Below are 12,674 nucleotides of genomic sequence, written 5' to 3'. Positions count from 1 at the left end.
TAGTGGGGATTAACACCAGAAATTGAGTTTCTCCCTCCCCAATTTTAATGTACATGTAAATACTTAATGTCAGCCATCAGATCCCCTGAAGCTGGAGTTATTAATGGTTGTTAGCTGTGTGATGTGGGTGCCAGGACCTCAACCTAGGTACTCTAGAACTACAGCAACAAATATACTTAACCACCGAGCCATCCTGCCAGACCCTTTTTGTTAATGTTTAAAATAAATTTAAATGTCCATGTAAAGGAAGTAAGTAATTTATAAGCTCACCTGTCTTTACCCCCCTCTTTTTTATCATCTCCCTCTTTGTTCTTGTTCTTCTCGTGTTCAGACAAACTGTCTGACACGAGTTTTAAAGCACGTTCAGTGATAGAAACGATTTTCTGAACTGCTTGTAACTCTTCCTCAGTTGGATAAATAGTTGCATGCTTTGTCATTACATAACGATCATCAGATGAATCAGGGCGACGTAAGGGCTAGAGAGAGAAAAGGTTACTTTTCTGAATAAAAGAAAACTCTTAATTTTCAATTATAGTTACTAAGCTTTACAATAAGAAAGTCAATTAAACAAAATGTCCACTTTATTTATTTTCCCCTTTCAGCTGGGCATTGGTGGCACACGCCTTTAGTTCCAGCAAATGGGAGACAGAGGCAGATGGATCTCTGTGAATTCAGGGCCAGTCTGGTCCACAGAGCTAGTTCCAAGACAGGCTCCAAAGCAATGTAGAGAAACCCTGTCTCGAAAAACCAAAATAAATAGTAAATAAAAAATTTATTTTCCTTTTTCAATAAAATGAGAATGCAAACATCTCTGTCCTAAACATGCGAAATTATATGGAAAGATATAGATATGTGTGTATATTTATTTATATGTATACAAAAACCCAAGGCTATGAAAATGTTTTTTAAAGTTTGTAGTCCTATACTCAATCCTGGGAAATAGAATACAAAGTTGTTCTCTACTACTGACCTAATCTCTCTCCTTGTAAACACTTTTCAGTGATTTGAAATTCACCTAGTTTTCAGTAATAGTAGTAAGTTTGCATACAACTGCTCAGACACTGTCATGGGAATTGAGAAAGAACAGGTGACAGAGTTACCTCTAACGTTAAAAATTCCTCCCAATCTAAGGAAAAATGAAGGCAGCAAAGTTTTTACAAAATATTTATCAAAAGTAGCTCTGCAGCTGGGTGGTGGCAGTGGCTCACATCTTTAATCCCAACACTTGGGAGGCAGGAAGATCTCTGGGTTCAAGACCAGCCTGATTGACAGAGAGAGTCCAAGACAGCCAGGGCTACAAGGGGAAACACTGTCTTGAAAAACCAAGACAAATAACAAAAAAAAGTAGCTCTACTTCTAGAATTTTGCAAGTATTGAAAATAAAGAAGTGCAAAGGAAACGTGGCCCAGTTCTTATGTATAAGACATTAATTAGCATTAAGAATCTTTAAGAGAAGGACTGGAAATACAGTCAAGATGAAACAAATGATGTTATTAAATCTCAAACCAGTTGAAAGAGGCTTAAATTTTCATCCCTTCAATAAGCAAAACAGATACTCACTGTGGGACCCTGTGGCTGGGGAGGCATGCCTGGTCGAACTCCTAAAAGACCCAATGGGCCTGGAGGACCATGAGGGTAGCCTCCATCAGGCATTCGTCGGCGATCATCCCAATGATGCTGTTCTTCCTCCATTCTTCTCCAGTACATGTCCTCTTCATAACGTCTGATGCACAAGCGATACATCAAAAACAAACAACATAACCAGATTAAGAACTTCCATCAACAACATAAAAGCCTACTTACAAAAAAAGTATATAAGCCAGCAAAACTCAGCAGGAAAAGGTGCCTGTACCAGATTGATGACCTCAGTTCCATCCTTAGGACCCAATGAAGCAAAGAACAGATGCCCTCCCTACAAGTTCCTCTTTGACCTCTGCTCAAGCACAGTGGCACACATGTCCGTAACCATTCTGACACTGGCATTAAATACACTCAAGCACGCACACACACACACACACACACACACACACACACACACACACAATGATAAAAAAAACAAAACAATCCATTCCAAATTACCTTACTATCCCCCATTTTCTCTGACTTCCATTGTTTTTTTAAATTGAGAAGTAAATGGAGTGAAAAGTAAAGACAACAATAAGAACAAGACCTCACACCTAAAGAACAAAGTTAAAACAGAAAACAGACACCTCAGTTTAGTCTAATCATTTAAGGTAATGACTGTAAATCCAAATACCTATAACTGAAAGAGCCTAACTGATAATAAATTGTGTGTGTATGTACATATCTGTGAACCTGTGCCATGGTGTCCGTGTGCAGGTCAGAGGATAACCTTTAGTATTGGGTTCCCTCTTTCCATCTCGTTTGAGATAGTCTTTTTTTTCGCTGTTTCACATGCCAGGCTAGCCTGCCTACAACTTCCAGAATTCTCCAGGCTAAGCTTCCCATTACAGACATAGGATCACGGATGTTTAGATTAGTGGTCCCATGGTACTGAGATGGGAAAGGAAACATGGAAGACAAACTGGGAGCGATTGTTAAAGGGGCTGTGATTTCTTTTACGAGTGGTAAAACATTCCAAAACTGATGGTGACCCAAAACCTTGTAATTGAATTATACAATTTAAATATGAGATTTCTGCTGGTTCTAAACAGAAGCACTTAATAAAGTATGACACTTCTTCAGATGTCTCATTTTTTTTATAACCTTAAATTATATGTGTTTGTCAGTGTTAAGAGTATATACACATATGATACACATGTGAGTCTAGGATCTAGAAGACCACTGGAATCCTGAGAGCTGGTATTATGGGCAGCTATCGGTGTATGAGATATTACAAGAGTGCTATGTGGTCTTAACCAGAGCTACCTTTACAATCTTCAATTTCTTTATATGTTTAACATATATGCCACCATTCCACTTTTTTTTTTTTTTTTTTTTTGTGGATTCTTGACTGGGCTTTTAACTTTGACTGGCCTTGAAATCATATGCCTTTGCTGGGATTGAAAATGTGAGCCGCTGCCACCACCACCACCACAAAATTCTTCATACCAAGTTAATAATCAAATGTATGTATACTAAGCATTCTAATGTTTATCTTTCTTTAGGATCTTAGTGAACACTGAAAGTACATTAAATCCGAATAAGAAAGTCATATTCACAGAATAGTTAAGTTTTTTTCTTACTTAAGGCCAGCCTGGTCTAGAGCCAGTTCCAGGACAGGTTTCAAAGGTATACTGAGAATCACTGCCTCAAAAAACAAAAAGTTAAAAACATTACCTCATTTCCATCCTCCAGCGCTCTTCCTCTTCTCGTCTCCGCCAATATTCTTCCTTCTGCATTTGCTTTCTCATTTTCTCTTCTTGAATCTTTCTTGCTCGAATACTGGGTTTTACTTCTACTTGCAAATCTGGATTTACTTTTTTCTGTTAATTCCAATAATATATCTTTAAAATGGAGCAGGCCCCTTCAACAAACTTAATTCATTACATGAAATTTATTTTTGTATTTGTCTGTGTGGATGTATTTATGCATATTTGCAACAATGCATGTGTGAAGATCAGAGGATAATTTGAATGAGTTCTCTCCTGCCACATGTACTCCAGTGATCAAACTCCAGTCAGACAGGTCAAGTGCCTTTACCAGCCTAAAACCATTTTAAAGTACAATTTCACATGGTCTTTCATCAGAGGTGTATAGTTACAAATTTCATTTACCACAGGTATGTATTGGTTTCTTGTTTTCAGTTGTAACTTCAAACTAGATTTGTAACTGATGATGCCCTTAAAATGTTTCATGCGTCTTTACGTGAAATGTTGAGATTCTAACTATGCACTACAATACTCAGTTTATGCAGTGCTGAGAATCCAATCCAGGATCTTGTGCGTGTCAACTCAGCACTGTCCCGGTTTTTTTTTTTTTTTTTTTTTTTTTGGTTAAATGAAGGTATATCACATATACTATATAGCTCAGCTTGCCCTTGAACTTGTGATTAATCTAGATTAGGTGTCAGAATACTTCTGTTAAAATTTTCTACTAAAGAGTACAATTTAGTAACTGTACTAATTTAGTAATTAGGTTCATTCAGAAAAAAAATCTTTTCATATGAAACTAATGCCCTATAACTATCCTTTTGCTAGTGTGTTCATTTATTACTTATTCTAGTTGGAGACAGATATGAGTGAATACAGCCTGGGACATGTATTCAAGTTACCATGAATGACATATTCCCATCCCATGTCTAAAAGAAAACTCACACACCTACTCTACCAGTCCAGGCATTTTAGCAACTTCAATATATTAATATCTGAAGGTAGGCAATGATGTATTCCTTAAATAAAATAAATGAAGAGATTTCCCAGTAATATCTCTAAATTAATTTTACCAACATAAAGAAGGTAGGTGAAATGGTACTCTGTAGATTCAATGTAAAACAACTGTCATTAGATGACTTCTTGACCCAACCAATATTTATTTTTCTAGATTCTACTTTTGTCCAGTTATTACAATTATGAAGAAAAGGATTATATTATTATTACTTATGTATAACTAATATACCTGATTCTATGAAAGTGAATGTTGTCATCATTAGGACATGCTAATTTTAGGATGGGAGTAAGTTGTTTAGATGTTTTATTTTGCATACAGAATGCTCTAGTTGTTTTACAAAAGGACAATTAAAGGCTGTAGAGATAACTGGCTGAGAGGCTAAGAGCACTGGCTGCTCTGACCTTGGTTTGATTACTAGCACAAAATGTTCCCAGTCTGTAATTCCTGTTCCAGGAGATCCAACGCCTTCTTCTGGCCTCTCTGGGCCAGGAGGCAAACATGTGATGCACAGACATATATGCATGTAAAACACTCATATACAATAAAAACGTTATGTTTAAAAAAAGTCTTGGAAGGACAAGTTTAGCAGTCAGCATTTACTTACTTTATACTGGAGTCTATGTCTTCGTCCTTTTAAGTGCATCTCTTTAGCATTGGGGTCATTAAAGCTGCATTCACATAATTTACAATGGAAGCGAATGACTTTCCCTTCATCATTTCGTACCTTGGTGTAGAAAAATACAATCTCTGATCACGTTAGGAGCAAGCAGAATTTGAAGTGGAGTAAAAAACAGGAACATCTATAATTTTTCATTTTTTCATTTTCAATTCATTTATATTGTTTTTCCAGCAAGAATGGCCTTAACTCCTGATATCCCACCTTCCCAATACTGGCATGCACCACCAGGCTGGTGTATTTTCAAATTTGTTTTAAATTCCAACCTCCATCTCCTCCTCAAGCCTGGAATTCTCTATATAGACTGGTTTGACCTTGAACTCACAGAGATCCCCCAGTTTCTGCTTCCTAACTGCCCAGGCCCAATTTTTAAAACATAAAACTGGGATGAGTACTGGGATATACATGAGTTCTGGGGTATACTTGCCTTTGTAAAATATTTTTTACTTCAACATCTGTCCGTGTATAAGCATTTAATTTACTTTTGAAGTATTTCTATTAATTCTTTGACTATTTCATAAATGAATATAATATATTCTGATCATATCCCATCCACTATTATTCATACCCATCTTTATCAACTCCCCCTCAGTAAGAGTCTTTTTATAATTTCATGTTTTTTTGGTTTGTTTTGTGAGCTACCAGATTTAACTGGGACACCTGCATGGCTACATGTATGGATTTATTTATAGAAGCATGGGCGATGTGCCAGTGTCTATAGTATTGAAGATAATGACCCTTTACTCCTTATCAGTGAGCAAATGCCAACAAATCTGCAAGGAGTGGCATGGCTCCATGAGGCCCTGCATCTCCATGACTCAATGTTTATTGGCTTCATTTTAAGCTGATCCTGTATAGGTTAACCATGCTTCACTAATGTAGCTAGATGTCTTAAATTCACACTACTGATCATCTGTTTCTTGGAAATGAGGATGATATACAAACTTCTCAAAGATCAAGATTCTGATGCATATGAAAAAGATGCAATTTTTTCCCCCCTAACTATTCAGTGAGACAAACACTGAGAAGTTACTATCAAGTTCAAATTGTGCTATGAAGGCTGGGTTTGAATCAAACTGTCTAAAGATTAGATTTAATTAACCTGAATCATTAAAAATAAAAGTGAGCCAGGCGTTGGTGGTACACACCTTTAGTCCCAGCACTTGAGAGGCAAAGGCAAGCAGATCTCTGTGAGTTCGAGGCCAGCCTGGTCCACAGCAAATAGGCTCCAAAGCAATACAGAGAAACCCTGTCGGGGGGTGGGGGGGGGGGGGGGAGGAAGTGACTAAGAACACATTTTAATGGGTAATCAAATCTTACCTTTATAAGATAGCCATTTATAAATTACTTATAAACTAAATATCCTAGCCATATACCTCACAAACAAGGAGTCAATATACTACGTAATCTCTTTTGATAGAGAAACAGACTAAGGAATAAAGTTACCAAAGCCCTACATGTCACTCACTCAATTTTACCTAATTGCCACAACTTTATTGGACAAACATCCCAATAAACACACACCAGAAACTTAGGCATGCTTTCTAAAAGAGTGAAACTGGACTGCAGTGTTACATCACACCACGTGATCTTTCTGTTAATAGCAACTATTTATTCAAGCCTCTGTGATGTTCCTTTGTTCCTGCATTTACTGGACTCACTTGACCTGTAAAACAGGAAGTGTTCCAATCATCTCTCGAAACCAAATGAATGATACCCATTAGATCAGCAACCTTAATTTTATAACTGAAATCTAAACTATAACTGGGTACAGTTTCATTTTACACATCAAGAGTGCAACATTTTTTTTTTTTCAGCCTAATTTCAGAGCAGCGGTTTTCTCAGATCAATACCTCTTCCACATAATCATGTCCCACTGGTTGTACATCACTCTGCAAGGCAGCAAGGGATGCAGGTGTGACTGGTTCTGACACTGCATCTTGCTTTACTTCTGGAATCTGCACAGTAGAGGCAGCAGGAGTACTTTTAACACATTCAGTTCCTTTTAGGTCTTCAGTTTTATTTCCTGTTGACTGTAGCTTATTACCACCTAAAAAAGCAAATATTTACAGTAATTTTATTTTGTAAAACTTGTTATGTTACACAAACTTGTTAAAATGAAAACAGTTATCTTTACTATCGCTGGTTAAACTTTATACAGAATAGATTAGAATTTCTTAAAACTATATATATTACATTGCTTTTGTATCCCATTAATGAACCACATTTCTCGTATTTTTCCCTTCTCCAGCTGGTAACATACAACCCTATCTACAAAGCCTATCTTGGTTCTTCTAACATTTAGCACCCAAACCAAACAGAAGAAACCTGAAAAGGGAGCATATATAGCCTGTTTGTACTGAGTTCCCTAAACTGTCATTAATAAGAAATAGTATCTACCTACCCCACAGAGGCTTTTCTTTTACTTATCTACTTATTTACTTTTTTATATATCTCTCAGATGGGGGTTTCTCAGGCTGTAGATAAGCCAGATGTGGAATTAACTACCAACAACCAAGTTGGCCTAATTATTTTGTGAGTTCTCTCTACCTCTCAAGTGCTGGAATTATAGACATGCGTCACATAGTGGGTTTTATGTAGGGACATGGATTAAACCCAGGACTTTCTGCATTCTATGACATAACCACATGTGAAGGTCAGAAGAAAATCTATAGAAGTCAATTCTCTCCTACCACATGGGAACCAGGGATTGAACTCAGTCATCAGGCTTGGCAAGTGCCTTGTACCTACCATGATCTTTCTAGCTGAGATTTGTTTTTATTCTAAATTGTGTGAATAACCTCAAAAATGAAAAAAGAAAACTACAAATCACTACTTTCATTTTAACCAAATTAAACACTTTACTCAAGAGAATAACATACTATCAACGGTCTACTCTTAAACCTCTTTCAAATATAGTCTAAGAACCATCTACAGCAATAATAAGACAATTACACAATCATAGGAATCTGTCAAAGAACAAATTCAGCAAAATTTTATTAAAAATTCCAAAAACGTAACTGTCATTGACCTGCTCATGATTTAAAGGAAGAGGTAAGTATTTATTATAATTTGTGCTAGGCAGGAACTGGATGGATATTGTAGGAAAGAAGCAGAACAGAGTCACAAGCCTTTACTTCATCCAGTTAGAAGTGAGTTCAAAAAGGGTATATCATTTGAACTGGGCTTTGAGAGAAGATTAATGAGAATGAAACAGTCAAGGAGACAGCAGAGAATAATGTCTAATCAGAAAGCACAGCATGTATAAGAGTTAGTAATATGGACTTAAAAGACTGTAGTAAAGTGAAGAAAGTCAGTAATTTAGTATTAACTACTACTCCCCAGGTAAAGGTGACATGAAGTAAGAAGTTAGAAGTCAGTTATGAAGGCTTTTACATGACAGTCATAAACAAACTACATATAAAAGCCAATGAAGATTTTAAAAGAGATGACAGGTTGCTATTTTTTCAAAAAGTGACTAAGAACAAAGAGTATAATGAAGAGACCAGATACAGAAATTGAGCTACAAGGAAGAAACTAAGTGTCTAAAAAACAAGTCATAACAATGAAAGCCTTTCTATCATAGAAGCACTGCATAGACGATAGGGAAATAGCAGGAGGCAATTAAGAAGAAATGTTAATGAAGCTTTCCCTTAAAAAAGAAAATCATTTTTATATATGAGTATTTTGTAGTATTTTTGTGATGAGAGACAGTAGGGAGTAGCTATTGGACAACTAATAAGCAACCAAAATGATTCTCAAAACTCAGGTGGGATTTTGAATTTGCCATATTTTATAGTTGCATACAGTAGAATGCATAAAATCATCTAGGAATACGCTGCAGAGATAAGATGCAGAAATGATGTCTTAGAAATAATGACATATAGGTACAAAAGGATGGGTAGACATATATACTACAAACTAAAATGCACCTTAGGTTTTACAGTATAGCAGTCAATTATGCCAAGTCTAAGTTAAGGCAGTCAACAGGATGAAATTAAAAACTGACCAATTTGGCAGGGCTGTATTTTGTCTTTAAAAATGTTTTTGAAATAATGTTTCTCAGCTTAATCTGGCCTGGAATGAAACCCAGGCTGGCCTCAAATATGCCAGCCTCCAGCTTAACTGTTAGGTACCTGGTGAGTCCTGCAACAAGTTTCAGAAAAGGGTAGTTAGAAGTAGAAAGCACAGAGGCTGATCAGTAGTACAATGTTTGCCTGGCATATGGGAGGCTCTGATTCAATAGCCAGCAACACAATGGAGAAGAGAAACCACTCTGACAGAGTTAGAAGGAACACAAAGAATCAATCTTTAGTACTTGCCAACAAAATTTATTTTGGGTGTAGATGTTTTCTTGGCAGCCATATTGGTAGGTACCGCTGACACCTTAGTGTTGGATGTGTTATTAAGAGACGAGTTTCCTGGAGTTGAAAGACCTTTCACTGAAGAAGTTGCAATTGATGACGTATTCAGAGTACAATTGCTTGCTCCAATACTTGAAGGAGAGGCAGTTGACTTTGAAGCAGATACAGCTGTTGAAGAAGTAGCTTGGCTAACAACATTTGGTTCCGTTGAAGGAATAGGTTTACCAAGTTTTGTGTGTAATTTAACCACCTACAAAACAAAAAGCACACCTGTCAAGAAACTCAAATGTGTTGATTTTTAAAAGTTTGTCTGAGTGAGACTATATAATGAAAAATCAAAACTGTATTTTCTTTGTTATTTTTTTCAATTATGGTTTTACAGACAAAACTATTTTTAACATGATCTTTGTGAAGCAGATATGGGTTCCGTAGCTTACTGATGAAAGGACTTGCCTATGAGCAAATCTGTCTGTACTTAAGCAAGACATATGAATTAGTCCCAAATCGTGAAGTGGTTTAATTTAATTTAAAGGTCTCTAGTGATTCTCTTTTAAGCAATGACTATTTGATGTTACCTTGCTATATGTTAATATATAAGCAAAGTTTATAATACACTCAAAGGTTTCAAAAATTCAAGTCATCTTTTCAAACCCCTGCTGAAAAAGTGAAAGTAAGTAGAGTAAGACATAAGGCTGTGTGTGTGGGTGGGAGGGGGGGACCAAAACACCTACTTTCTGATGCTTAGCACCACGAATGTGGGCAGCATATGCATCTGCTCCTGTACAAGACACATCACAGAGCTCGCAACGTAGCTGATTTTGTGTCCCACGAGTTGAGTTGTTGCTGCTGCTGGTATTTTGAGAGGCTTTCAATGCGGCTTCTTTTTTTTTATGTTTCTGTCCTTCTAAGTGCTCTTTATAAGTCTGTTTTGAACAAAAAGTACAGATTTTCTTTCTATAACATTCTATTCAACTTTCAGACTTCTAACACTCATTTAAAAATGAGATTATAAGTTGGGTGTAGTGGCACATGCCTTTAATCTTAGAGGCAAGCAGAACTGCACTGAGTTCGAGGCCAGCCTGGTCTACATGGTGAGTTCCAGGCCAGCCACAATTACATGATGAGATCCTCTCAAAAAAACAAAAACAGACAGACAGAACCCTCCCCCCCACCCCCACGCAACAACAAAAAGAGAACGCAGCAAATGTGTGGTGGTGCAGACCTGTAATCTGAGCACTCAGCAGGCTGAGGTAGAGGATCATTGAGTTCAAAGCTATCCTGGGCTATGTAACAATATATTGTCTCCAAAAAATGGGGGTAGAGGAATGAGGGAAGAATGAACAAGAACTGCTATTTAAAAGCATCTACGAACACAATTCTGTACATACGACCTGTGGTTTTCTGCAGTTTATTTAATAAAAAATACTCTACTATTTGGGTACCAAGGACTGAGTTCAGGATCTTGAGTATGCCAGACATGCATTCTACTATTGAACTACACATCCAACCTCCTAAGAATTTATTCAATACTCTGTACATGGATGGACATGAGTGAGTGGGTATGTGTGTGGTGCAGAGTGCAGGACAAACACAACCTAGGTTTCTGTTCCTCAAGAGTTAGCTCAGCCTTTTTTGTAGACAAGGTTTCCCAAGGAGAACATCCAGGGAGTACCAGGGATCTGCCTATCTCTGCTCGGCCCACATTGAGCAATTTTTCATATGCTTTCTGGGGATTTAACTTATAGTGGCATGCTTCAAAAGGCAATATTTGCCAACTGAGTTTTTCCTTATTTCTTACCCAATAGGTTGAATTACAAAGCACTTTTATGTAGTTAGAAAATAAGATAAACTTCCTGTAGTTTCAAGAACTTGTGTCTTTTATTGCGTGTGTATATTAGGCAAAAAAAGGGCAATGGATAGCAATCATTACATACACACACACACAAAAAAAAAAAAAAAAAAAAAGAAAGAAAATCTAATTACAGAGCTAAATGAGGAAGAAACTGTACCTATATTATTAGGAGGGGGAAAAACTGCATAAAGAATTCTTTATAAAAAAGGTATATTTATAAAATTTAATTTTTAAACTGAATGCATTTTGACACTTAATCTTCATTAGGATCTATAGTTAAATATATTTCATAAGAACAAAAGTATGAGTACATTTTAATACTCTCTAATTAGGGATCAACAATTTAGAAAACACTAAAAATTGAAAACATCTTAGCATTATGCATTAAAAACTAACCAGTAAATTAAGAAGTATACAGATGCCAAGTATAGTGGGGCTCAATTAAAAAGTATATATACAAGCCAAGCATAGTGGCTCATGCCTTTTAATCCCAGCACTTGGGAGGCAGAGACAGGCAGGTCTCTGCAAGTTGAGGTCAGCTTTGTCTACACAGTAAGTTTGGGGCAGGGGTGGGAGGGGGTCCACAGGACATACTGAGACCCTGTCTTTCTCTCAACAACAATTAAAAAAAAAAAAAAACCCAAACAAACAAACAAAAACCCCAAGCTCCCAAAACAAAGTATGTACTGGTAGCAAAGGGCTAGAAAAAATAGACATAACGTCAAGAGTCAAATTTCATCTGCTCTCCCAATATGCTTTCTATACACCAAGCTGCTGGTTTAAATTTTTCTTAAATCTAAAAAATAGTAATTATTTACGCTTGGAACCCTCATGTTCTCTGAACTGTAGCTATGGATGAGTAATTATGTGTACTGGAACACAGGCACTGAAGATCCAACCCAGGTTCTCTCCAAGACCAAGTACTCTTAACCATGAAGCCATCCCTCCAGCCAACACGTAAGTTTTATATAAAAACATTCTTTTTAAGATGAGAGACTCTTGTTATGTAGGCCAGGCTGGCCTTGAATTTGTAATCTTCCTACTTCTGCTGTATTGGCTGTTGGGATTACAGGTGTGTACCCCCATACTTGACAAAAATTGGACTCTCATAGTAAAAACAAGTATGGTTTAGGAAGGGATGATCATTAACAGACCCATACTTGAATCACTCATTTTAAGGTTTAGATGGCAGGATCATAACAAAAACAAACAAAATTAATAAAGGACTCACATTCTTCATAGGTTGATCATTTCTAAGTGAGTAGAGAGAGACAGGGCCTTTAACCCAGACTGGCTTCATACAGACAATATAGCCAAGGATGACAATGAACTTCTATTTTTTTTTTGCATCTATCCCTCAGTACTGGAATTACAGGTGTGCAGCAACTGCCATGCCTGATTTATCTAGTTGTGGGGATTTGAATCTAGGGCC

At 36.8% G+C, this 12,674-nt stretch overlaps 1 protein-coding gene across 3 annotated transcripts in view; it reads right to left on the bottom strand.

The window, feature by feature from the left end:
• The window catches only part of Zfr (zinc finger RNA binding protein), a 55,208-nt gene that overhangs the window by 20,412 nt on the left and 22,122 nt on the right, over positions 1-12,674 (bottom strand). For 2 of the 3 annotated variants that reach the window (XM_051182561.1, XM_051182562.1), the window contains 5 exons: positions 6,880-7,076; positions 4,955-5,074; positions 3,301-3,446; positions 1,561-1,723; positions 271-476 (listed from right to left, as the gene is read on the bottom strand). In XM_051182561.1, coding sequence (XP_051038518.1) covers positions 271-476; positions 1,561-1,723; positions 3,301-3,446; positions 4,955-5,074; positions 6,880-7,076 — 832 coding nt within the window. Of the gene's footprint in view, positions 1-270; positions 477-1,560; positions 1,724-3,300; positions 3,447-4,954; positions 5,075-6,879; positions 7,077-9,348; positions 9,641-10,121; positions 10,314-12,674 lie in introns of all 3 variants that reach the window. The other variant, XM_051182563.1, reaches the window with a different exon arrangement.

Source organism: Phodopus roborovskii, unplaced genomic scaffold (assembly GCF_943737965.1).
Source record: "Phodopus roborovskii unplaced genomic scaffold, PHOROB, whole genome shotgun sequence".
Lineage (NCBI taxonomy): Eukaryota > Metazoa > Chordata > Mammalia > Rodentia > Cricetidae > Phodopus > Phodopus roborovskii.
This window is presented reverse-complemented; position numbering and strand designations above follow the sequence as displayed.